This window comes from Globicephala melas, chromosome 20 (assembly GCF_963455315.2).
Source record: "Globicephala melas chromosome 20, mGloMel1.2, whole genome shotgun sequence".
Taxonomy (NCBI): domain Eukaryota; kingdom Metazoa; phylum Chordata; class Mammalia; order Artiodactyla; family Delphinidae; genus Globicephala; species Globicephala melas.
In genome coordinates, this window is record NC_083333.1 from 1,020,837 (window position 1) to 1,048,717 (window position 27,881).

The window sequence follows — 27,881 nt, forward strand, 5'->3', positions numbered from 1 at the left end:
GAGTGTCAAGTGCACTTACTGGCTGTATTACTCCAGGGTGGAGGACGAGGGCAAGGAGACCCACTGGAAGCTAATGCTGGGGACTGGAGCCATCGTTCTAGAATATCCTGGGCTGATGATCCAGGCCCTCCCTGACACTCAGATGGGCCCAGGTTAGCCACACAGCCAGGCCCTGGCTACATCCACATTCCTCTAGCACCCTCTGCCATCCACCTGCACCTGAGAGCACCCCCTACTGGTTGGGAGTTACCCCTGAAGAAAACACCATTACTGTATTAGAGATTTTAAACAAAATGTATTTTCTGCAAAAAGTCAGCCATCCTACAGTTGCATTCATGTTTCCATAATAACACATTTCGCAACACCTCCCATTCACCAGGCGCTGTCCTCCCTAGATTGCAGTAGCCCTTCATCGCCATGGCTCTCATAGGCACGCTCATCACCCCTGGGGAGTTGGGCAGGAGAAAGACCCACTGCCCACAGCTTACAGGAGAGGGAACTGGGGCTCATGACGGGAACCAAGTGGCTCAAGGCCTTGCTTTAAAAAAAGAGATCACCAATATTCAAAATAACTCCCCAACCAGCCACAATTCAAATAATAGACTAAATATTACGTAAGACATAGTACATTTTGCATCAGGAAACAGAAAGCACTCTATTTGAAAATTCAGGTCAATTTAGTCCAGGATAGAGACAGGAAGCCTGGGGGAGAAGAATCATTTCTCAGCCTCTGGCTTGGTCTTAGTGTGGCCGAAAGAGTCCAAGTCTTCAGGGTGTGAGGTTTCTGACCCAGGTGTTTCATGTAATTCCAGACCCATTTCTCCTTTGGGTCGGCACCGATGTCCTTGGCCAGTTTGGTTCTGAAGCTGTGGATGAAGGTGGGCTGGCAGGGTTAGGTGAAATGTTGGAGGGTTTTATCCAAGGGATGACTCATTAGGGATGACCAGGCCCATCTGCTACAGGTGAGGGGCTGCCCTGGGACAGGAAGTCAGAGGGGTGTGGAAAGGAGAGGCCCTCTGGGGGTAGTTGCTGTTCTTGCTGCGCCCTGGGAGAAGCTGGCCTGGCATCCAGCAAAGCAACCACCCGAGTGTGAGCTGGTACCCATTCAGCAAGGAGGGTGTGGGATGTTACCGGCCCTCTCTGGGCCTGTCCCTGATGTAATAATAGGAAGCTTTGGATTACATAGTCTGGTTGGATCTTATCCCCTGAGTAGGACATCTCAAATTAGTCTATGTCTGTCTTGTGGGGCAGAACTTAGGATGGGGGGGATGGAAGAAAGGGAAGGGGTGAGATGAGGTGGGGGGCTGGAGGGGAGCAGGGTTTTCCTAGCTACAGGACAGCTGCCTGCGGACACTGGTGATTCCATAGCTCTTCAGCCTCTGCAAGGGGATCTTCTTATGGTTAAATGTGAAACAGCAGTTGAACAGGTCGCGGAGTGCATCTAGAAATAAAGTCACGGAGAAAAAGCATCTGAGATGTCAGGCTTTTCTCAGCTTGAACGCAGCAGGGGAAGGAAAGCTAAGAGGTAGAAGTGTGTCTTCTCCACGCAGGTCCAGTGCTCCTGCCGGCCGCCCCGAGAGAGGGTGGAACCAGGAACATGTGGCTCAAGATTTTGAAGTTGATTCTGCATGGTGGGGACACATCTTTGCTGACTGAGGGAGGCCAGTGTGACATGTCCTGGATATGGCCCCCCAACCTGCAGGGTTTGAGGCGATCATCTGGGGTCAAAGAAAAGGCCCTGAATTTTCAGTAGAGTTTAGGCTTTATTCTGGCTCTGCGGTGTCCTGGAGGCGGGAGGGGCAGGTAGGATGCCTGCTGTCCCCAACCTGGGCTTCTGCCTTCTGTCTCCAAAATTAGATGTTAAAACTCCAAGGACCCCAGGTGCTCTGAGAGTCTCCGAAGTGGGTCACTTTGGCTTAGCCCTTCCTAGAAGATGAGAAACAGAGGGAAGGAGAGAGAGGAAGGGAAGGGGGAGAAAGATTGAATTTCCTTGGCTGAGTGAGCACCTGGGTGCTGCTGGCAGCTGCTGTGAGCAGCAGACACAGAGGCGCTGTGGACACCTTCCTGTTGGAGGGGGAAGATGTGAGCTTCAGCCTAAGAGCTGTTGGTTCCTGGGTTTATCTCAGCCTCTTGGCAGCTCTGGCTGCCCCGCCTGCCTTTGTAGAGAGGCAGAGAGGATGGGGGCCCCCAGAGGGATCATTGCCTGGCCAGGGTACAGTCAAGTCAAGATGAATCTACTAAGATTCTGAATTCTTACCGTGTATCCTGAATCTACTAAGCTGGAGGCTGGGTTGCCGAAGAGTTTTCCAGGAAATGCAAGGCAAAAGCTGTGGCCTGTAGCAGGGTAGGCACCGTTTCCCTCCAGCCGCCCAGACCACAGAGATGGAGACAGAACACAGATGGCTGGCACGCACCCTAGTGAGTGATCCGAGGAGCTGCTTTCTCCAAAATGAAAAAGAAACCATAGAAAAGAACTGCTATGCTAAGGACTTTCCCCTATTACATATTTAGTCCTGACAAGGTAAGCGCTATTATTATCATGCCCATTTACAGATGGGGACACCGAGGGGCAGAGAGATTAAATAACTTGCCCAACGTCTCATGAGGAGTGAGGGGTGACACTGGGAGAAAAAGCCAGTCTGTTTACATATAATCACCAAGAGTGTTTCATGTAGGTGATGTCTTTTTCCAAGGCAAGTTTTAGGTGGAAGTCTCATACTGGAGACAAATTAAAGCCAGGCTCTTCCCATCACATCTAGGTGCTCCCTTCTGCTACTCAGGCCCAGAGGGATACGGTTTGAAAACCACTGATTTGTCTAAGCCCCTTGTTTTCAGGAAGGATCATTGATAGGACGGGGTGGGGAACAGAGCAATGAAGTGGGCTCTTTGTTCCTGAACCTGGCTCCCTCCTGCAAGGGGTCTGAGCTAGGAGCTTGGGGTGGGGGGAGTGCCAATGAGCACGGTGGCAAGGAGGGGACAGCTTGGACTATGATAGAATACCTGGCAAGGCCCTTGGCCTGAGTGTTCCTATCCCCATGCTCATTCTTGGCTCCCAGACTTTGCTTACTTTTTGCACCTGCTTGGAATATTCTCCTGTCCACTTTCCATCCTTGCAAGTTTTTCTACTCTAGCAAAACAAGCCCAGTGATAATAAAAGAAATGAAATAAAGAGCTATGTTTTGTGAAATAGAAAAGAATATATAGACAAAGGGCTAAAGAAGCTCAAATTTTGTTCTTTGACAAGCCTACAAAGAAGCTGAAACTCTCCTGAACTGACCATGAAAAAAGGAAAAAAGGCACCAGTAGGGAACATCACTACAGAGCCTGCAGACACCAAGAAGAAAATAAGAACCTTATGCCAGCAACTTTAATTTAGAAGAAGTGGACGGATTTCTTAAAATCTAACTTACCACATTGCAAGAAAAAAATTTTTTAAATCCTCAAACTATTTAAAAATTTGAGTCAGTAATGGAAAACCTTCCCACAAAACATCCTCCAGTCTCCAGAAGCTTTAACAGCTCTTCCTCCAAGCATTCCAAGAACAAATAATTCTGATCTTACACAGTCGCTTCCAGGGAATATCAAAAGTGTTCACTCTTCGACTCATTTTATAAGTTTTTGACATAAAAACTTCTCAGGAACCACAAAAGAAAAGATTTCAAGCTTGTCCCTGCAGACACACATGCCATTCTTTTGTGGATCACATCAATGAGATTGCAGGTCTTCTGGCTTTGGGTTGGGTATGGACATGGGGGAACCCTGCAGGGTGTTGGAAAGAGGGAGTAGTTAGGGTGAAGTACTGATTTCTCTGTTGCCTCCTTATACCTCTGCCTGGATGCAGCCCTCAACCAATGGTTTTCACTTCCTTTCCAGGTGGCCCTCTCCATGACTCTCTCCGTCCAGTTTTGGGGAACCACACTCTGTCCTTGCTCCTTCGGGTCCAAGGGTGGTCACCATGCTGTCACTAGCCTCAGAGTACCAAAGCAGCCCTATGGTTTCTCCACACCCAGCCCACATCTTGGTAAATAGCATTTTTATTCAACCCTCCTCAAATCATTCCAATTTCAGTGTCATCTATTTCTTCCTCACTGACATAGGTTTAGGTACCAGAAGTGGCTTCTGGTAATAGACCTTCCAAATGGGATTCTGGAATTGGGTTGCTCATATATTTTAGGAGCATAATAATGGCAGCTGCTGGCATCATGATTACTTAAATTGTCACCAATAGTAGGATGGCAGACTGTGTTGTATCAAGCCCTCCAGGTGATTCTTAATGGGCACTAAAATTGAGAACCGCGGGATTCCAGCATATCCCGTGGCCATCTCTGATCTGTAGTGAATAGCCACCAGAGAGCTCTTAAGGACGCTGCCCTCCTCTCACGGCCCCATCAAAGCATGCCGTGGTAAAGGAAGTGTCCTCTGGCCTTGCCCGGGAGTGCAGTTAGGGATGGCTAGGCAGCTTGCACATAATAGATCCTTTTCAATAGACCCACTTCCCTGAGCCTTTAGACACTTTCCTAATGTCCCAGGGGAGTTCTGGCATTTCAACTTCATCAACTGCAGGCCTGTTTTAAAGCCTAGATGCCAATCAGCCAATCAGCCAATCTAGCTAAATATTCATCATCCCCAAGTACTTGTGCTAGTGCATTGAATCCTGAATTCTGGATAAGCACATTCATGCCATGAATTTAACCAACTGAGTCTTGTATGCTATTATCCTCTTACAGTCCACTCCTACACATGCACCCCAAACTCTTCTCCAAATTGAGTGAGTGGGGGGACATTCAAACACTTCCAGCTGAAGGGACTCCTGTCTGTCCTTCCCTCTGCTTCAGGACCTATTATCTTGTAAGAAAATATGTTTAGGAGCCTGGGGTCTGGAGTCAACCAGACATGGATTTAAGTCCTGTATTTGCCATTTACTGGTTATATGATTTGGAGCAAATTGCTTACCTCTCTGAGCCTCTAAGAAGAACTGATTGCTAATTATTACCTCATTGTGATGTTCTGAGAACCTAATAAGATAATGAGTGCATGCAAAGTGCTCAGTCCTGTGCCAATAATTTCAATTTTGAAAAAATTTTATGTTCATTGAAGTATAGTTAATTTACAGTGTTGTGTTAGTTTCTGGTATATAGCAAAGTGATTCAGTTTTATATATATGTGTTATTTTTCATATTCTTTCCCGTTACGGTTTATTACAGGATATTGAATATAATTCCTTGTGCTGTACAGTAGGACCTTGTTTATTTATTTTACATATAGTAGTTTGTATCTGCTAATCCCAAACTCCTAATTTATCCTTCCCCCAACCCCTTTCCCCTTTAGTAACAATGTTTGTTTTCTATGTCTGAGTCTGTTTCTGTTCTGTAAATAAGTTCATTTGTATCATATTTTAGATTCTACGTATAAGTGATATCATATGGTATTTGTCTTTCTCTTTCTGACTTACTTCACTTAGTATAATCTCTAGGCTCGTCCATGTTGCTGCAAATGGCATTATTTCGTTGTTTTTTATGGCTGAGTAAAATATATATATATATATATATATATATATATATATATATATATATATAAAGGAGGAAGAGAGCAAGCAAATCAATAAAGAAATCTACCAATGATAATAAACTCTAAATACTAAACTAACTTAAACATAAAACCAGAAACAAATTAGATGCAGAAAGCAAACCCCAAGTCTACAGTTGCTCCCAAAGTCCACCGCCTCAATTTTGGGGTGATTCGTTGTCTATTCATGTATTCCACAGATGCAGGGTACATCAAGTTGATTGTGGAGCTTTAATGCGCTGCTCCTGAGGCTGCTGGGAGACATTTCCCTTTCTCTCCTTCGCTTGCACAGCTCCCGGGGCTCAGCTTTGGATTTGGCCCCGCCTCTGCGTGTAGGTCGCCTGAGGGCAACTGATCTTCGCTGAGACAGGACGGGGTTAAAGGAGCAGCTGATTAGGGGGGCTCTGGCTCTCTCAGTTCGGGGGTAGGGAGGGGCACGGAGTGCGGGGCGAGCCTGCGGCGGCAGAGGCCGGCGTGACGTTGCACCAGCCTGAGGCGCGCCGTGGGTTCTCCCGGGGAAGTTGTCGCTGGATCCCGGGACCCTGGCAGTGGCGGGCTGCACAGGCTCCCCTGAAGGGGGGTGTGGAGAGTGACCTGTGCTCGCACACAGGCTTCTTGGTGGCTGCAGGAGCAGCCTTAACGTCTCATGCTCGTCTCCGGGGTCCGCGCTGATAGCCGCGGCTCGCGCCCGTCTCTGGAGCTCGTTTAGGCGGTGCTCTGAATCCCCTCTCCTCGCGCTCTCCAAGACAATGATCTCTTGCCTCTTCGGCATCTCCAGACTTTTCCCGGACTCCCTCCCGGCTAGCTGTGGCGCACTAGTCCCTTCAGGCAGTGTTCACGCAGCCAACCCCAGTCCTCTCCCGGCGCTCTGACCGAAGCCCGAGCCTCAGCTCCCAGCCCCGCCCGCCCCGGCGGGTGAGCAGACAAGCCTCTCGGGCTGGTGAGTGCCGGTCGGCACCGATCCTCTGTGCGGGAATCTCTCCGCTTTGTCCTCTGCACCCCTGTGGCTGCGCTGTCCTCCGCGGACCCGAAGCCTCCGCCACCAGCAGTCTCCGCCCGCGAAGGGGCTTCTAGTGTGTGGAAACTTTTCCTCCTTCACAGCTCCCTCCCACTGGTGCAGGTCCCGTCCCTATTCTTTGTCTCTGTTTTTTCTTTTTTCTTTTGCCCTACCCAGGTACGTGGGGAGTTTCTTGCCTTTTGGGAGGTCTGAGGTCTTCTGCCAGCATTCAGTAGGTGTTCTGTAGGAGGTGTTCCACGTGTAGATGTATTTCTGATGTATCTGTGGGGAGGAAGGTGATCTCCACGTCTTACTCTTCCGCCATCTTAAAGGTCATATATATATATACACACACACACACCACATCTTCTTTATCTCTTCATCTGTTGATGGACATTTATGTTGCTTCCGTATCTTGGCTATTGTAAATGGTGCTGCTTATGAGCATTGGGGTACATGTATCTTTTCGAATTGGAGTTTCTTTCCAGATATATGCCCAGGAGTGGGATTGCTGGATCATATGGCAACTGTATTTTTAGATTTTTAAGGAATCTCCATACTGTTCTCCATAGTGGCTTTTCTCCACACCCTCCTCAGTATTTGTTATTTGTAGACTTTTAAACTATGGCCGTTCTCACCAGTGTGAGGTGATACCTCACTGTGGTTTTGATTTGCATTTCTCTGATAATTAGCGCTGTTGAGCATCTTTTCATGTGCCTATTGGCCACCTGGATAACCTATCTGGAGAAATGTCTATTTAGGTCTTCCACCCATCGTTTTTTTTTGTTGTTTTGTTTTTTTGTTTTTTGTTTTTTTTTTTTTTTGAGCTCTATCCCTTGATCTGTATTCTGAGGTTGCACTATTTTACAAGAATGTTTATTTCAGGGCTTCCCTGGTGGCGCAGTGGTTGGGAGTCCGCCTGCCGATGCAGGGGATACAGGTTCGTGCCCCAGTCCGGGAGGATGCCACATGCCGCGGGAAAAAAAAAAAAGAAAGAAAGAAAGAAAGAAAAAGAATGTTTATTTCAAATAGGATAAAAAGAAACACCCAGAGAGCTGAAGGAGTGTGAATGCCTGATTACAGTCTTCTTTGGATAAAACAGAAACTTTGCTTCTGTGGTATGTGTGTTTAGGCAGATTAAATTCATGTTTGATTACAAACTCCAGGGTAGAAGGAAAATATATATGTTCTTGAAGACTAGGAGTTCCCAATGGGAGGAAGAGAAAAAAAAATCATTAGCTAATACCCTGAGGGCTGCCGTCTCTAGGAAAGTCTAAATAGATCTCATCATGGTACCCCTGTGCTCAGAGACCCTCTGTGGATGGCTCCCCATCTCCCCAGAATATCCATGCTCCCTAGCATGGCACTCACGACCCTCTTATCTGAATCCAAAATATTTTCTCTTCCTCCTTCTCCTCTTGTACCCTCCCCTAAGTCACACAGCAGAGGGCTTAGTCCCAACACCTTCTGAGCTTTGCTGCCTGAGGGCCTTCATCCCTCCCCTTCTTTACCTGTTGGAAAATGCTAATCAATCTTTAAAGCCCAATTGAAATGGCTAAATGCCCTCTAAGCCCTTTCCTAGCACCTTGCTTCTGCCCCCTTCCACCCCCCCTGTCCCCCGGTACGAGGGCCTCTCACTGCTGTGGCCTCTCCCGTTGCGTTGCGGAGCACAGGCTCCAGATGCGCAGGCTCAGCGGCCATGGCTCACGGGCCCAGCCGCTCCACAGCATGTGGGATCCTCCCGGACTGGGGCACGAACCCGTGTCCCCCGCATCGGCAGGTGGACTCTCAACCACTGCGCCACCAGGGAAGCCCAGCCCTGGACATTCTTAATGCCTTACCATCTAAGATCCTAACAGTGGAGTTAATTTCACTCTGCAATGTTGTGGTTTTCAGAGGTGTGTTTACCTGCTGATGTCTATTCTCCAGGAATAACTTACTGGGAAGCCTGATATGTACCCGATGAAAACTACAACTGCTCAAGGAAGCAGAGCTGGGGAACCCTGTACTCAAGACTTCTCTGTCCAATTTCTTTCACTGTTTAAGCCTCTAAGGAATATTGAGACAGTGCAACGTTTCCATTTTATAGAACAGGTATCTGGCTACTGGGGTGACTAATGAAAAGAGGAGGGAGACACGCTAGCTGGCATTCTCTGCCCCTCAGACTGGGTCTCTCCAGAGAAAGGCAAGCCTGCAGAGAGAGAGAATATTTCCATGTGACGGTGGAGGAGGGAAGCCCATCCACCACTACTGAACACCGTGCAAGACCACTTGCCTCATTTCTTCCTTCACATCACCTTCTTTCTTATCTCTGTCTTTGCTTATAATATCCCATCCATTACAACATTCATCTTTCCATCTGGCCCATACAGGAATTATGTGAGGTCTGGCTTACATTGGGTCTGGCTTCACAGATTTCATAGGGAACCAAACTTGCTCTGAAATGGATGGCTGATGACCTTCCAGCTCAAACCCTCCTACTTCTACTCTAGAAAACAGATTCATCTTTCTGGTCACGCTCTGGACCAGCATATAGTAAAAAATGAATACTTACCAATGATTCAAGGAGCCTAAAAAGACATAAGGGTTCTCCTCTGTGGGAAGATTATCACGTAATTGATTTTCCAAGCCAGACAGGGGTGAGGCAGAATTGTCCTGGGCAAACTGAGGTGTGCAGTCTCCCTACCCACTGGGGTCTTAGCATTTTGCCTGTTGTTGCATTGCTAATTCAGGTGTTTATAGTTTTTAGTTTCTGCTGTCCTGTCTTTGGGGGAGACTCCCAGGATGAATGCCTGAGGCTGCCCCTTCCCACGACTAAATAAAAAATGCAGGCAGAAAAAGCTTTGTATTTGGCACACCCTGGTGCAGTGGCCAAAGAAACGGAAGTTCTGTCCACAGGCGAGTGGACCCAAATTTGATTCGGTAACAGATTTTCCTCCTAATTCAATGTAATCCCAATTAAAATCCAAGCCAGAATTTTGTGGAGATTGATAAGCTGATTCCTTTTAAAGGAGAAATAAGAAACCTAAAATAGTTAAGACAACTTTTAAAGAAGAACAAAGTTGTAGGATTTACACTCCCAGATGATAACACTTTTTAGAAAGCAGTAGTCATTATGACATGGTGCCGTTGTTCCAAGAGTGGATGATATGCCAGGGAACAGATTAAAGAGTGCAGAAATAGAACCATACATATATTGATATTGGATATAACCTAAGTTTGCACTGTGGACTAGTTAAGAAAAAGTACTCTTTTGAATAATTGATGCTGAATCAATTGGATATTTATATGGAAAAATAAAATCTTGATCGCTAACTTTCAGCATACCCAAAAATCAAGTTAAGGTGGATTGTAGTTCTAAATGTGAACAACAAAAAATAACGCTTTTTGAAGATAATGTAAGAGCATAACTTTGTGACATCTGGTTAAAAAAAGTTTTCTTTAACAGAAAACAAAAGCACTAACCATAAAGGAACATATTGATAAATGGACTATTTTAAAATTAGGAAGCTGTATTTCCTGTTAGGAAAGTCAACAAGACGGGGGTTCCCCATCCTAGCCTCTCCCTATCCACATACACAATGCAAAGCCTGAAACTAACTCTAGCCACTGAGGTCTCTTTGCCATTCCCCAATCCCTCTGGACTTTTCCTTATTTGAGGCCTTTGCTCTAAGTATCGCCCTCCTTGGATGCTCTTAACCCCACCTCTCTCTGGTAAATCATCAAAGGCCTATCTTGGGCCAACTATCCTGTGGCCTCTGCCCAGTGATACTCATTAGTGCATGATGAGGAAGTCCTGATGGGGGTGCCGAGTCTCTTTTACCACCGTAATGGCACCCTCAACAGTGCCAGCATTGCACCAAGCACACAGTGGCACTCAGTAGAAGATGCTGAATTGAAATACATTTCTCTCCCAAGAGATATATACAGAGAAGCTCCAACTCAATGGGGTTAAAAACTAGGCTCTGATCTACTTACTCGCTGAAGAGTGAGACAGAAATTTCTCTTAGGCCAATTAATTACATTTGAACCTGTTGCCTAAGAACAATTCAACACATGTGTACAGCACCCTGATCCTGTATCTCTCTAGTTACCTACATCTTGGTCTTTGTAAGCCCTTCCATGGAAATAAATAAATAAATCAAATCAAATCAAATCAGGAAGCTGTATCATCAAAAGGCAAAACAGGAGTGAAAAATAAAATAACAGATTATGAGAAGATATTTCAATTCACATGTCTGTCAAAAGATTCCTATTCAGAATATAGAAAATACTTCTACAAATTCATAATAAAAAGACAGGCAATCTAAAAATAGACAAGATCCAAATCTAAACAATCTAAAAATGGGCAAAGGATATGAAGTGGACCTTCATAAAAGAAGATATCTAATAAACATTTAAATAGATGTTCAACCTCATCTGTCAGAGTAAAATGCAAATTTAAACCATAAGTATGTGGAATTATACACAAAATCATTATGGCTAACTTAAAAAGAATGACAGTACCAAGTGTTGAAATACCAAATATGGAATAACTCAAACTCCCATACATTGCTGGTAGGAGTGAGTGTAAACTGGTGACATAACTCTGGAAAATATTTAACCATATCTGGAAAGGTGTTTGGTGGTTGAGTATATGCTTAATATATACATGTCCTGTCATCCATGTGTGTATATCTATCTATCTATCTATCTCTATCAATCTATCCATCTATCTTTATCTGTCTGTCTATCTATCTATCTATCTATCTATCTATATGTACCATCTACCTGTAAAACCTCAAGTTCACACTGATACCTCCAATTGCAGTCCAACACCACAGGGTTTTTCTAGCTTCCAACATTCCATATTTTTCTATGGAAGCTTCTCCAACAGTAAGGGAGATGGCTTCCATTATCTTCAATACATTTACTTATTTGCTAAATCCTTCCTTAGGTCACCATTCTCCTAGCTACGTGGCTAACTCAGTCCTCGTCCGGTTGACCCTGACTTGTGGGCTGACCTCTTGAACCCAGTTCTACCAAACATGCTGGTTGAGTCCACAGTCTTGGCCCCAGCCCTGGTCCCAAAGAACATATTGGGTGAGTCCCTGATCTTGACCCCAGCCCCAGCCTTGGTAAACACACCAAACAAATGTCCAGCTAAATCCCTGGCCCTGAGCCAGCAAACTTGCCTGTTGAAATCCAGGCATTGGCTGGGAGAAGGAGAACAAATATTGACTGCATAAAACAATGAATCAATAAGGCAGAGCCTGAGATGAGAACTTCTCTCATACATAGCTCCTTTGGGAAGTGACCCCAGAGATCATGACTGAGAGGCAGCCGAGTGAGATGGAAAAGGAGGAGGCTCGAACAGAAGCATGCAGAATAAGGTCGGTATAGTGGGCGATGGGGGTAGCTTCTCCCGAACTGACTGACATGCCTGCAGAATGGCTCCCAGAATCAGCCGCTGGAAGGAAGGGTGGCAGAAGCATTTAAACATCTGCCTTCCACCCTGCATTGGTGGAAAGTTGTCACCCAGAGTGTTCACTGCCCTGCACTTGTGAGCCTCAGGCAAATGTGCAGGCTGAGCCAACCCCTGACCTGAGATGACACCCAAGGAGGAGCCTGTGTGCAGAAAGCAAGAAGTGAGGAGACACAGAGCAGTTGTTGAGAGAGTGAAATGAGTCCAAGCCCGCAGCAAGCTCCCTGCCTGAGCCCAGGGTGAAATCAGAGGAGAGCCCAAGAGGATGCTTGTCAGCTTCAAGTGACCTCACCAGTTCTTTGCCCCCAGTTGACAAGGGAATGAATTGTGCTCACAGATACGAACCCATTAGTGGAAGGATGTGTTTTTCTTTTTAAAAAAAAAACTTTTAAATTTATATTGGGGTATAGCCAATTAACAATATTGTGATAATTTCAGGGGCACAGCAAAGCGACTCAGCCATACATATACATGTAACCATTCTCCCCAAACTCCCCTGCCATCCAGGCTGCCACATAACATTGAGCAGAGTTCCCTGTGCTATACAGTAGGTCCTTGTTGGTTATCCATTTTAAATGTAGCAGTGTGTACATGTCAGTCCCAAACTCCCTAACTATCCTTTCTGCCCCACCCTTCCCTCTGGTAACCATAAGTTCATTCTCTAAGGTCTGTGAGTCTGTTTCTGTTTTGTAAATACGTTCATTTGTATCATTTCTTTTTAGATTCTGCACACAAGGCATACCATACGATATTTCTCTTTCTCTGCCTAACTTACTTCACTCAGTATGACAATCTCTAGGTCTATCCATGTTGCTGCAGATGGCATTGTTTCATTCTTTTTAGTGGCTGAGTGATATTCCATTGTATATATGTACCACATCTTCTTCATCCATTCCTTTGTCAATGGACATTTAGGTCGCTTCCGTGTCTTGGCTTGTAAACAGTGCTGGGGTGCATGTATCCTTTCAGACAATGTTTTTCTCTGGATATACGCCCAGGAGTGGGATTGCAAGGTCATATGCTAGCTCTATTTTTATGGGGATTTTCAAAATATTAATATTCAAGTTAAGGCACATAAAACATCAACAACTTAAATAAGATGACATATCACTTAACACATTTATGTTTAATGTCATTAATAAAGTTCATTGTGATTTGAAATACAACGACATAATCCCAGAGTGCCTCTGGGTAATGCTCGGGGAAAACAAATGGATTGTGTCTTGTGCTGTGCCCTGGTGCCAGTTTAGGGTGAGTCTCTTGCCTTTGGAATTTAGGATTTGTGTCTAGGTAGTTCATGAAACCCTGGGCCCAGATCTCTGGAGCCAGCTTGACCTTGAGGCTGTGGAAGAGAGTGGTTAGAACTGGATGGAGCCTACTGTGGTTGGAAAGCACTCCTTTTGCCCAGCTGACATTTAGGTGCCTTATTTAGATGCCTGGGGTTTAGGTGTGCTACCTTGGACTTCAATGGAAAGCTCATCTTCAGACAGGTTATATACCTGACTTGCAGGTGTTTGTCATTAGGCTGGGCTCCTGGCTGGCTCAGTGGTTTTAATTCTAGGCACTTTCTTCCTGGCCCTACCCTAGCCAACAGATGTGGCCAAGTTCCTAGGAGACATGGCTCCTAGAGCAGGAGAGAGTTTATGAGGTTGTCCGCCAGATCCTCTCACTTCCTGACTGTGACACAGAACAACTTCCACTTTTGTATGGGGCATCTTAATGCCAGAGAGAGAAATTGACTTGCTATAAGTGACTCAGAGAGTCAGGATCAGTTCTGGGATCAGAGCCCAGAAACATTGCCTTGCTATGTTTCCGTGTTTGTACTGGAATCATGGTATTTCTCCAACCAATGACAGCCCCCCTGGACTTGGGTCAGCAGGACAATAATCTTCTTTCCCTTAATGAGGGGTCTGGTCTTTGTGCCTTGGTGCTGTGGGTCTCCTGTCTGAAAAAGGAGCCAGCTATGCTCACGAAGTACAAGAGAATCTTGACCTTAAGAGGCTATTAAGGAAAGGAGATTCCATGCCTTCAAATGGATTTTGCAAATTCTTGAGATTGGGGGCTGAGGGTATAGTGACAGAGATGAATTCATTCTGTGTCTCAAGGGTGCAAGCCCTGTAGATATTGGTTTGCAAGATTATAAGAGAAGGGTCTGTGTCTTGGTCAATTATTCTCAACCTTCTACAACATTTAACCTATCACTCTTTCTGGCCCATTCTTCCTCACTTCATCTCCACTCCCACCCTGTACCATTTATGTCCCCATCATTTCCCCTGCACCATGGCAGCAGCCTGCTCTCAGGCCTCTATCTCTCACACTCCATCCTGTACTCAGATACTAGGTTATTCTTCCTGATGCTCGCCTCTGAATGTGATATCCTCCTTCTCTCCTATTTCAAACCTTTCGGTGCATCTCTATTACCTGCTGACTTCCCAATCTGAAATTCAAGAGCCCCTACAACCTGGCTCCAACCTGCATTTCTAAAACTCTGACTCCTCTTTCTTCCCAGAGCCCAGCCAGATGTGATTCTTTCCTCTGGCCCCCTCCCCTCATCTCCCTCCTGTATCAGTTCTGAAGAATCCTTTCATTTCCCATCATATTCCAATCTCTCAAGACCGGTCCTGTTGAAGGCTCATCTCCAGTAAAGAACCTTAAGTGGACCTCTAAGTTATAGACATCTAGTTTCCTGTTAGACTCAGTTTCATTTCTGGGACATTACTCTGGGTTTGAGAATTAATTAGATGGAGAAAACCTGGGCCTATGGAGAAAAGTTTGCAGACTGTTTTAAGAGATCAAGAGAGAGACCAGGCAAAGGTAAGTGTGGAGAGAAAAGCAATAGGAATCTAGATTCTATTAAATGAGGGCAGGTGATTTAGGGACTGGAGCCACAGGGTTGGAACAGTCTGGTCTGGTCCTTCTAGGTTCTCCGTAATCCTCAGCTGAGTCCAAAAGACTCAATTTAGAGGATGATCCTCACACCCCCAATTGTCACTCATTGCTGCCATTTTCTCCCTTCCTGCCAAATGTTACCCCATGAAAAATAAGACCAAGTAGTTTAAAATTATATAGATTTTTTCTTTGAAAATACCATAGTCATTTAATAACATTAATTTCCATCACAGTACTACATAGCACACATCGACTTACAGGAGCACTGATTTCCTAAGAATCCAAAGGTGTTTCACTCTGATGATCAGTGGAAGGACCTCAGGATACTACAGGCAGGTAGGAGGGAGAACAGTGCCATCTTACCATGAGCTTAATGGAGCTCACAAAGGAAAACTCGTCACCAGATGTTGTGTTTTTACATTCATTAGGATTTATGGCAGATAAAGTTAAAACATCAGTAACTTAAATATAATTATTGTTTAAGAAACTATGTGTTTTAAATTATTAAACAAAGAACCTCTTTTTGGACATTATAATAAAATAATACAGCTGGGGAAGGGTGGGGGGAAATAAATAAGATTTTCCAGGGCTCTGACTGTCTCTCAGTCCAGGTACAAAGGTTCAAGCCTTCAGGGCTTGGGGCTTTCGATCCAGGAGCTCTATGGAATTCTGGACCCACTTCTGCTTGGGGTCAGCACAGACCTCCTTGCCCTCTTTGGTCTTGAAGCTGTGGGGAAAAGAGGGCACAGTTAAATGGAGTGTCTTGAGGATTTTGCCCAGGAGCTTGGCCCGTTGGCCCCTGGACATGATTAGCCCTTGCTCCCTGGGTGAGGAGCCTGGATGGGGACAGGAAGAAGGGGAAAAGGGAGGAAGAGGCCTCTCTTCCAGAGAGGAAGTTCTGTTGCTACTGCTCCAGGGGAAGCCTTCCTTTAGCTCCTGGCTAAAGGAACTTGGATGATCTGACCAAGCTTCCAGAAGAGCCTGGAGTGAGTTTGGATTCCTTCTCATGGGCTTCATTTGTCTATGGGGTAAAGGGTCCTTTGGATTAGATGGCATATTTATCTGACTCATTTGGAAGTATAGAACTCAGATAGAATGTTTGGCTGACGGTGCCCGGGCATGGTCCACTCACATCACAGCTTCCTGGGGACACCGGCTGTTGGTGATTCTTGTGTAGCTGTCCAGCTTCTTGAAGGGGATCTTCTTACTGATCACAATAAAGCAGCAAGTGATTCGGTTGGAAACTGAATCTGAAAAACATTTTGCAAAGCATCAGAGAGTTATAATGTATTGTGAGCCTGCATTTGTAAGAGAAGAAGGAGAAGGTAGAAGACAAAGCAAATACACAAGTTCTAACTAAGACCTACCATTCCCTAGTTCGGAGCTTTAGTCCAGATCCCATAGATAAAATGTTATCTGTGAGTCAGTTTCCTCTGCTGAACTATGGAGCCCCTCATTGTTGACTGCAGATGGCAAAATCTTGAGTAACAAGATTAATCCTTGTAGCGTGATTCGGAGGGTCTACAGATCCAAAACCTCTGACCCTGGGAAGGTAAGTTCTAAGACCTTGCTTCCCAGCTATCTGTCCCCATGGGCTTAGAGCCAACCTAAGTCACATGCTGAGATGCCTCTGGGTCCTTATCCTCCTTACACAGCCACCCTTCTGGGAGCTACCCTGGACTGTAATCCAACATTTGAAACCTCCAGCAAGAGTTTCTTCCTCTCTACTACTGCCCTAAATGTCCTTCCTATCCACAATGAGAAATGGTTCTTCCTTCTGTGCCACATCTCCAAACAAGGTGAGGATTGTTGAGATAACAGCTGCATTTAATGTCCCAAAGCTGGTGTCGAGAAAGATCGTGGAGCCTGGCTCCAGTGGCCTGGGTTTCTAGTTCTGGTTCTGCCTCTGACCAGTTGTGACATGCCAGCTCTTCTTAATTCCCCTCTGGATTTCATTCTCTCCATCTTTTTAATGTAGGCTATGCAGCAAGCATGGGATGACTCATGCCAGGTGTTAGTACCTGGGGTAGTTAAAATGTTAAGACTTAAGAAGAGAGGAGGCTTACCTGGCTGAGCCAGCACCTGGGTGCTGAAGGCAGCTGCTGTGAGTAGCAGACACAGAAGTGCTGCGGAGACCTTCATACCGGAGGGTGAGCAAGGGAGCTTCAGCCTGAGAACTGGAGGTTTCTGAGTTGGTATCAGCTTCTCTGCAACTCTGGCTCCTCTGGCTGATCTGCCTGCCTTTTATAGGGAGCAGAGCACATGGGCAGGGTCATGTTTAAGGAAGGATAAAATAGGCCCCTAAATGTGGTGAGTAGGTACCAGATCCTGGTGGTGATTTCCAAACACCGAGAAAAGGAAGTCGTGCAGTTTCCATCATTTGTTTAGATGGTGGGGCAGTGGTGGAAGGGTATGTGGTTATGCCCAGTAAAGTGTAGGAAGTGACCTTATTGGCCCATTAAGGGCTCTGATTTCTTTGAAATGGAACATGATCTGTTGGAAAGGAAGAGTAGAAGCTGAGTTCCTAACAGAGTGAAGAGAACCAAGTGCCTGACCCTCCCCATGTCCCGGGAGGTCTGGGTTGGGGCCCTAAGGCTTTGCCTGGTCTCTTTATCAGATTCGTGTCCCGGCCATCCTAAATCAGTCAGGCTCCTTTAGAACCTCATACAGGTAGCTTGATAGAGCCTTAGCAGAATGATAGAATCCAGGAATCTTCAAGTCTTAATGCCCTGGAATGTTCTGTTGTGGAGCCTAAGAACTGGGCGGCAAATACCGATATTTTAGGCTGGTGATTTCCAAATATTTTATCTAGACACTTGTGGGACGCCGCCAGGAAGGAGCTGGATTCTTGGTCCAGAGGAAGGCGAAATTACATTGTTGCATCTTGCTTGCACTACCCGGGAGTGCCGCGTAAGGCGCCACGCGTGCATCCCGTGGATTGTAGGCGTAGCAATATATTGTCACATGTACTGACACACACCAATCCAGGGCTGTTGTGTGGACCTTCTGGCCAGTATAAAGCCTGCCATATTCTGCTGCGTAGGGTCTTCCTTCCATCTTTCTTCAACCAAGCTGTGCTCCAATAAAGTGTGATACGAGAAGAATCTTGCGTGTGGCGGCTCGTTATTCTGCTGGTCGGAAACGGCCCGCTGCAAGTGGTGCCGAAACCCGGGATCTTCGCGCCTTGCATGGAGGACCGATTCAGAACTCGACACACGGAGTGAACCGGTAATTTTGCCGGTACGTAGCTTTTGTGCCTTGCACTGTCTTGTTGTGTGTGTAATGGTGTAAATCTTTTAGTGAAAGTCAGTAAAAGTACATAATGGGGAATACTCATGTTAACCCCACGGCAAATTTTTATGAGCCGATACAGGCACTTTTACGGGATCGGGGGTTGATGTTATCTCACAAGACTATTGGCCGTTTACTGAATGATATAGATCAAGCAGCGCCATGGTTTGGAGTTTCGGGTACTTTGACTATCCCTTCATGGGAGAAATTAGGAAAGGATTTGCACCGTTTTCATGAGGAGGGTAAGCTGTGCTGTGGGACTTTCCCTTTGTGGAATTTAGTTCGATCTTGTCTTAAGGAGGGAAAGTGTACAGACATAGTGAAACAAGCGACGCAAGTTTTGCGGTCATATCAAGATAGTGCTTCCGAAGCAGGCAGTCATAAGGCTACAGATGATAGGCCTACAAAAGAAGAATTAGTAGATAATAAGGTTAAGAAAAAGTTAAAATCTAAACAACCAGACGCCCAAGAGACTGGGCGAGAACCAATGTATCTGCTATTGTCTGGCTTGCAAGCCATGTATTTATCAGATGATGAGGAGCTAGATCCCGGCGATGCTGCGGATTTGGCAGAAGCTGCTGCAAAATATGAGGAGGAGCGTTATGGCCCTTTTGGGGCTTTGCCCCCTTCTCGACCTCAGGAATTTTTTGCCTCCAAGAGTGTTGTTCAACCTAGGCGTTCTGCGCCTTCCATTCCTTCCCTGCAATGTACTTTTATTCCCCGCGAGGCTTGGTTTCAAATTCCTTCTTCTTTGTCCAATGCGTTTCCAGTATTTGAAGATCCGGCTACACGCCAGCGATATTATGATATGATAGATCATAAATTAATTAGAGATCTTGCAGAAGCCTCCAAACGAGATGGCATTTCTGCTAATTATACTATTATGCTTTTGCAGCGGCTTACAAGAAATGCCTTGACCCCTACTGATTGGCAAGATATTGCTCGTGCGTGTTTAACGATGGGGCAATATTTAGACTGGAAGTCTATTGTTTCTGATTTGGCTCACAGTCAAGCGAGGGAAAATGCTGCCAATGGGCAGCCTGCCTGGAATGTAGATATGTTATTAGGACAAGGACAGTGGATAAATAATCAGACTATGTTCCCTGTACAAGTTTATAATCAAATAAATGAGATTAATATGCGTGCATGGCGAGCCCTCCCAAATAAAGGGGAGGTGTCAGGGAATTTAACAAAAATAATACAGGGAGGCACAGAGCCATTTTCTGATTTTGTAGCCCGGATGATGGAAGCGGCGGGAAGAATTTTTGGTAATGTGGATGAGGCGATGCCTCTAGTGAAACAACTTGTTTATGAACAATGTACAAAAGAATGCCGCCGAGCTATTACACCTTTTAAAGGAAAGGACATTGAAGTGTGGATGAAAGCTTGCAGGGAGATTGGAGGCCCTTTGTCTAATGCAGGGCTTGCTGCTGCGGTAATGACAGCTGCTAAAGGTATGCAAGATCCTGTGCGATCTGGGAATTGTTTCCATTGTGGAAAACCAGGACATTTAAAGAAACAATGTAGAATGTTAGGAGCTAAACCTAAGATGTCCCAGTCGGCACGCCCTCCTGGGACATGTCCAAGATGCAAGAAAGGGAAGCATTGGGCTAATGAATGCAAATCTGTGAAGGATATTAATGGCCAGCCTTTCCTACCCCTAACTCCATCCAAGAGCTTTCAACCAACCTTTGGAAATGCCCAGTCAAAAAACGGGTTAATGGGCCCACGGTCTCAGGGCCCGAAAATTTTTGGGGCCCACGAGAATGTGAACTTGCAGCCACCCAAGCCCCGCGGCGAGCCACGGCAGGCTCCGCAGGGCTGGACCTCCGTGCCACCTCCCGAATGGTATTGACAACCAATATGGGCATTCAGCCTATAGATTCAGATATGCATGGACCATTACCCAAGGGCACGGTAGGATTAGTGTTGGGCCGTTCTTCCTGTACCTTGAAAGGTTTGATAGTTTCCCCAGGGGTAATTGATTCTGATTATACAGGTAATATAAAGGTGTTATGTCAATCACCTAGGGGAATAATAGTTATTGCCCCTGGTGATCGTATTGCACAACTTTTAATTTTACCCTCTTGCCATGATAAATATCCCTCTTTGCCCGCTGAACGGGGCTCTCATGGATTTGGGTCATCAGGCATTGATTCAGCTTTTCTTTCTTTGTCTCTTGATGATCGGCCAATGATAACTTTATGGATTGAGGGCCGTAGATTTGTAGGCCTTATAGATACTGGAGCTGATCGTAGTATTATTACCCAACAAGATTGGCCAAAAGCATGGCCCCTTCAACAGTCTTCACAAACTCTGCAAGGTTTGGGATATGCTAAAACACCTAATCTTAGTTTAAAATTGTTGACTTGGAAATTTGAAAAGCATAGTGGTTGTTTTCAGCCTTTTGTAGTAGATGGGTTGCCTTTTAATTTGTGGGGCCGAGATGTTCAATCTCAAATGAAGTTGGCATTGACCAATGATTATTCTGAAGCAGCCCAGAGAATAATGCTGAAGCAAGGTTATGTTCCCGACAGAGGCCTAGGCCAGCGGTTACAAGGTATACAATCCCCTTTGGAATTGATTCAAAAAAGAGATCGGGCAGGCTTGGGTTTTTCTTAGGGGCCACTGAGTCTATGATTCCTATTACTTGGATGACTTTTGACCCTATTTGGGTTCCTCAGTGGCCTTTATCCCGAGAAAAGTTATTGGCAGCCACACAATTGGTTACAGAACAGATACATTTGGGACATTTAGAGGAGTCTACTTCACCTTGGAATACCCCTATTTTTGTAATTAAGAAAAAATCTGGTAAATGGCGATTGCTACATGATTTGCGCGCCATCAATCAGCAAATGCAAATAATGGGACCTATTCAGCGTGGTTTACCGGTTTTGTCCACTCTTCCTAGGGATTGGCCGATTATAGTAGTAGATATTAAAGATTGTTTCTTTTCTATCCCTTTACATAAAAATGATAGGGAGCGTTTTGCTTTTACTTTGCCAACGGTGAATCATGAATATCCGGATAAGCGGTATCAGTGGATTGTGTTACCTCAAGGAATGGCAAATAGCCCTACTATGTGTCAGTTATATGTGGATACCGCTTTACAGCCTCTTCGAAAATTGTGTCCATCTTTACGTATCATTCATTATATGGATGATATATTGCTAGCTGCTCCTATTATGGAAGATTTGGAACATGCTTTGACTGTGCTAGTGCAATGCTTGCAAGAGAAAGGATTATATCTTGCTCCTGAGAAAATTCAGAGGGGTGACGTAACACAGTTTTTGGGAGCGCGGATTACTAATCATACAATTTTGCCACAGAAATTGATAATCAGGACTGAGCATTTACGAACTTTGAATGATTTTCAAAAGTTATTAGGTGATATAAACTGGTTACGTCCTTATTTAAAATTAACCCGTCATGATTTGATGCCTTTATTTCGTATTTTAGAAGGAGATTCCGATCTTCTTTCTCCCCGAAGTTTAACACCAGAAGCTATTACGGCCTTATCCAAAGTGGAACAAGCAATGAGTGCTGCACAATTGATTAGATTTGATTCATCCCTTCCCCTTTGGTTATGTGTTTTGCCAACTTTTGGATTTCCTACTGCTGTATTATGGCAGGATGGACCTTTATTGTGGATCCATACTAGATCTCTTGGATTACGAACATTAACCTATTATCCTTCCATGGTTGCTGAAGTAGCTATTTTAGGCATTAAACAGTGCTTGAGTTGCTTTGCAGTGATGCCTGATAAATTAATTATACCTTATACTAAAGAGCAAATGGAAGTTTTGATAGCTACTGTGACTGAGTGGTCTATTCTTGCGTGTATGTTTCCTAATGTTTTTGATAATCATTTACCTAAAAGTGAATTATTGAAATTTGTAATAAATCATCCCATATTGTTTCCTAGGATAACTGCTTCAGCTCCTTTAAAGGATGCATTGACCATTTATACTGATGGTTCTAAGTCGGGGAAAGGTGCTTACATGGTAGAGGGTAATGACCCCGTGATTTTAAATTTTTGTCTTAATACCCCTCAATTGGTTGAGTGTGAAGTAGTATTAACGGTATTTAATAGATTTCCTCAGCCTTTTAATTTAGTTTCGGATTCATTATATGTGGTGAATGCTGTTAAAAATTTAGAATTAGTTTCTTTTATTAAACCCTCGAGCATTATAGCTCCTTTATTAGTACAGTTACGTGCTTGTATTTTACAGCGCGTAAATCCCTTTTATATTACTCATATACGTGCACATAGTTTATTGCCTGGACCAATGGCGTCCGCTAATGCACAAGTAGATTTGGCAACTCGTGCTTTTCCCATTTTAGATCCCCTTTTGCAGGCCCAAGAATTTCATGCTTTATATCATGTTTCTTCTGTGGTACTTCGGAAAAAGTTTTTTATTTCCCGTGCCGCTGCTCGAAAGATTGTAAAGCAATGCCCTGTCTGCGTAACCTTTACACCTGTTTCTCCTGTTGGGGTTAATCCTCGTGGGTTGCTTCCGAATAGTTTGTGGCAAATGGATGTAACTCATTTTTCCTCTTTTGGGAAGTTACAGTATATTCATGTTTCTATTGACACTTGCTCTGGCGTGCTTCATGCCACTCCGTTGGCTGGAGAACGAGTACAGCATGTAATTACTCACTGTCTGGAGGCCTGGGCTGCATGGGGCAAACCATTACAATTAAAAACAGATAATGGCCCTGCATATACTGCAAAATCATTTGCGCAATTTTGTCAGCGTATGGGTGTTTCCCATGTTACGGGTATACCCTATAATCCTCAGGGACAAGGTATTATTGAGCGTGCTCATAGAAATCTTAAAACTGTTTTACTTAAACAAACAGGGGGAATTGCTGAAGGCTGTACTCCAAAACAAAGAATTTCGCTTGCCCTATATACAATAAATTTTTTACAAGAGGGTATTGCAGCTAGTACTGCGGCTGATCGCCATTTGGTGCGGGAGTTGCAGGATTATGGGAAAGTTATGTGGAAAGATGTTTTAACCAACACCTGGAGAGGCCCGGATGCTGTTCTTACACGATCTAGGGGGTCCTTATGTGTTTCCCCGCAGGGTCAAGAACCAGTTTGGGTGCCGGTACGTTGCACTAGAACGGTTGAAGAGTGATGGCCTTTCTACGTCAGTTACTTCTACTATGCTGCCTGTGGGGAGCAATGCAAACAATGGAAGACACCTTTTGGGGAATAAGTAGAACCTGGCCGGTACCCATGCCAGTCCATGCTAAGAGTCGAGTACTCCCAATTTTATATGCTAGTGATTGCTCTATGTATACTCCTTGTATAGATCCACAGAATATGGATTGGATATCATATAATGGCAGTTCTGTTAGAATTAATAAAACCCTTTGTTTTAGTTGGGATTTGAATGTAAGCTGTATAGGCTTGTTATGGAAAAGACTTGTTGCCTGGGATAATCCATTGAAACATAATCAAATGCCGTTTAATATGCTGTCTGAAGCCCTATCCAAAATATCCTTAGGTGCTCAATCTGGCTCAGGTGATGGAGCAAATGGCTTAGAGTTAATGAATGTGACTACTTTATTATTTTATCATGATGGAGTGATTCCTGTAAGGAATAAAAAAGTTAATCAGACCAGGGGAAATAATACGTTAAATTTTTTATCCTGTGTTCCAAATGTTAGGTACCCTCCGGTATTCACATCTTGTGCTGGTAAGGATTTTGCATCGTTGCAAGTTGCCCATGGTTTTCGATTATCATTTAATATAAAGTCTTTTGCGGGCAGGAAAAATTGTAATGCTTCTAATGTTACCTGGTATTATGAAGGGTGGCCGTTTTATTCTTGGGTTGTGACTAATGATGCTGGCGCTAGCATGGATCTTTCTGCGTTGGCCATGATTTATTCTAGTAATGGCACCTTGTATAATGTGAGCGGGGAGGTTAAATTAGCTAATAAAAGTCAAATATATAAATTGAAATTACGTAATATACTAAATTCTTTGTATAATTATTCCAAGCCTGCAGCTGTGATATGTGTACAACCCCCTTTTATGTTTTTATTGTCTAATGATACAGAAGGATGTAATAAGGGCGTTTCTTGCTGGATTTCACAATGTTGGAATGGAACAATCGTGCAGACTGCTGTAGTACTACGTATACCTACATTTGTTCCCATTCCAGTTAAGGCAGATCCCGCTACTTTTCCATTAGTTAATTTGGTGAGGCAGCGGCGGGATCTTGGGATTACTGCTGCACTTATAATTGCCTTAACTGCTTCTGTGACGGCGGCCGCCACTGCTGCTGCAGCAATGGTGAATCAGGTACAATCAGCTGCTGTAATTAATGGTATAGTAAAGCAAACGTCGCTAGCATTAGAAAATCAGAATCGCTTTAATACACATTTACATGCTGGCATTTTATCTTTAAATCAACGGATGGAGGATGCCTTTGAAGAGTTGTATGATATGCTTCAGCTTGGTTGTGTTGCTAAATTTAATCATCTTTGTGTTACTCCCTATAAAATTATAGGACGTTTGAACCAAAGTAAATTGATTGGAGAATATTTAAAAGGAAATTGGTCTGAAGAAGCAGAGAGACTGCTGTTTGAACAACGATTACAGATTATTCATCTTAATACTACCGAGTTACACCCTATTTCTTTTGGGAATTTTGCTTCATGGCTATCCTCTACTTTTCTTTTCTTTAAAGAATGGGTAGGCATGGGGGCTTTTGGCATCCTTTGTGCAGTGGGGATCGCACTATGCCTGTGGTTGGTGTGTCGTCTGAAACGTAAGTCACACACACAGAAGATCATGTTGATGCAAGCCTTGGTGGCCATTGAAAACGGCCAGCCTGCCGGTGCCTGGATCTCCCTGCTAAACAAGTCCTAGTGGTTGCCCCTGCACAGGATGGCCATGAGCCATTGCACTCCTAGTGGGAGCCTCTGCCTGAAATCAGCCCTTGCACCCCGCGCTGTAAGCAGCATTGCACTATGGGAGGGTGATTTCTGCCGCCCATGACAATAGCCCTTGAACAGCCATGTCCCCTTGGGGGCAAGACTTGTACGGGCGACCGTTATGTGGTCTAAGGACATAAAGAAAAAGGGGGAGATGTGGGACGCCGCCAGGAAGGAGCTGGATTCTTGGTCCAGAGGAAGGCGAAATTACATTGTTGCATCTTGCTTGCACTACCCGGGAGTGCCGCGTAAGGCGCCACGCGTGCATCCCGTGGATTGTAGGCGTAGCAATATATTGTCACATGTACTGACACACACCAATCCAGGGCTGTTGTGTGGACCTTCTGGCCAGTATAAAGCCTGCCATATTCTGCTGCGTAGGGTCTTCCTTCCATCTTTCTTCAACCAAGCTGTGCTCCAATAAAGTGTGATACGAGAAGAATCTTGCGTGTGGCGGCTCGTTATTCTGCTGGTCGGAAACGGCCCGCTGCAGACACTAAAGTTTCTTTCCAAGTGAAATGATATGCGGAAGCTCAATATATCATGCAGATTCAGGTAGAATGGGTCTGTTTGAAAAGGGTCTTTAGCTTTTGGTGTCAAATCTTTTGCCCATTAAAAAAAATTTTTTTTCTTACAGTTGACTTTAAGAAGTTCTTTGTATATTTTGCATTCAAGTCCTTTACCAGATATGTGCATTGCAAATATTTTCTCCACAGGCTGTAGCTTATATTCTTAACAATGGCTTTCATAGAGCAGAAGTTTTAAATTTTAATAAAGTCCAATTTATCAATTTTTTTTTCTTTCATAGATGTTGCTTTTGGTATTATAGCTAAAATCTCATCATCAAACCCAAGTTTGCATATCACCTTTTCAATGAATATTTCCAGATTTTCCACAAATCATTCAATATTCTCCAATAATCTTGAATGTTAAAGACTCCACAGGAGTCCATATATAAAGGCACCATAATTAATTAAAGAATTTCAGTTGGGAATTATATAATTTCCATTTTTTCACAATCATAAACAATAATTATGAGAAAACTGATGTAATATCATCATTAATGTCTCCATTCAATTCCATAGCTAAGGGATTAATCAATCAAAATGTGTGGATAGAGATACACCAGAAATACATCTACACGTGGAACAACTCCTGCAGAACACCTACTGAACTCTGGCAGAAGACCTTAGACCTCCCAAAAGGCAAGAAACTCCCCACGTACCTGGGTAGGGCAAAAGAAAAAAGAAAAAACAGAGACAAAAGAATACGGACAGGACCTGCACCAGTGGGAGGGAGCTGTGAAGGAGGAAAGGTTTCCACACACTAGCAGCCCCTTCGCGGGCGGAGACTGCAGGTGGCGGAGGGGGGAAGCTTCGGAGCCGCGGAGGAGAGTGCAGCCACAGGGGTGCGGAGGGCAAAGCGGGGAGATTCCCGCACAGAGGATCGGTGCCGACCAGCACTCACCAGACCAGAGGCTTGTCTGCTCACCCGCCGGGGCGAGCGGGGCTGTGACCTGAGGCTCGGGCTTCGGTCGGTCGGAGCGCCAGGAGAGGACTGGAGTTGGCGCCGTGAACACAGCCTGCAGGGGGTTAGTGCACCACGGCTAGCCGGGAGGGAGTCTGGGAAAAAGTCTGGCCTAAGACACAAGAGATCATTGTCTTGGGGTGCGCGAGGAGAGGGGATTCACAGCACCACCTAAATGAGCTGCAGAGATGGGCGTGAGCCGCGGCTACCAGCGTGAACCCCAGAGACGGGCATGGGACCCTAAGGCTGCTGCTGCCACCACCAAGAAGCCTGTGTGCGAGCACAGGTCACTCTCCACACCCCCCTTCATGGGAGCCTGTGCAGCCCGCCCCTGCCAGGGTCCCGGGATCCAGCGACAACTTCCCCGGGAGAACGCACAGCGCGCCTCAGGCTGGTGCAACGTCATGCTGGCCTCTGCCGCCGCAGGCTTGCCCTGCATCGGTGCCCCTCCCTACCCCCGGCCTGAGTGAGCCAGAGCCCCCTAATCAGCTGCTACTTTAACTCCGTCCTGTCTGAGGTGGGAACAGATGTCCTCAAGCGACCTACACGCAGAGGCAGGTCCAAATCCAAAGCTGAACCCTGGGAGCTGTGCGAACGAAGAAGAGAAAGGGAAATCTCTACCGGCAGCCTCAGGAGCAGCAGATTAAATCTCCACAATTAACTTGATGTACCCTGCATCTGTGGAATACCTGAATAGACAAGGAATCACCCCAAAATTGAGCTGGTAGACTTTGGGAGCAACTGTAGACTTGGGGTTTGCTGTATACGACTGACTATTTTCTGATTTTTATGTTTAGCTTAGTATAGTTTTTAGTGCTTGTTATCAGTGATGGATTTGTTTATTGGTTAGGTTGCTATCTTCTTTTTTTTAATTGCTTTTTAAAATATTTTATTTTAATAATTAAAAAAAATTTTTTTTCTAATAAATTTTTTTTCCCTTTCATTCCTTTTTTTCTGCCTTTTATTCTGAGCTGTGTGGATGACAGGGTCTTGGTGCTCCAGCTGGGTGTCAGGCCTGAGCCTCAGAGGTGGGAGAGCCAAGTTCAGGAAATTGAACCACCAGAGACCTCCCAGCCCCATGTAATATCAATTGGTGAGAGCTCTCTCAGAGACCTCCATCTCAAAGCTAAGACCTAGCTCCACTCAATGACCAGCAAGGTACAGTGCTGGACACCCCATGCCAAACAACTAGCAAGA

General features: G+C 45.0%; 1 protein-coding gene and 1 pseudogene across 1 annotated transcript; one reads left to right on the plus strand and one right to left on the minus strand.

The window, feature by feature from the left end:
- Positions 1-393: 393 nt before the first annotated feature.
- Positions 394-6,337, minus strand: LOC138842476 (C-C motif chemokine 13-like; annotated as a pseudogene).
- Positions 6,338-18,237: 11,900 nt separating this feature from the next.
- Positions 18,238-20,061, plus strand: LOC132594188 (endogenous retrovirus group K member 8 Gag polyprotein-like). The gene has a single exon (XM_060290745.1). It carries the CDS (start codon positions 18,238-18,240, stop codon positions 20,059-20,061), a length of 1,824 nt encoding a protein of 607 aa, XP_060146728.1.
- The last annotated feature ends 7,820 nt before the right edge of the window (positions 20,062-27,881 follow it).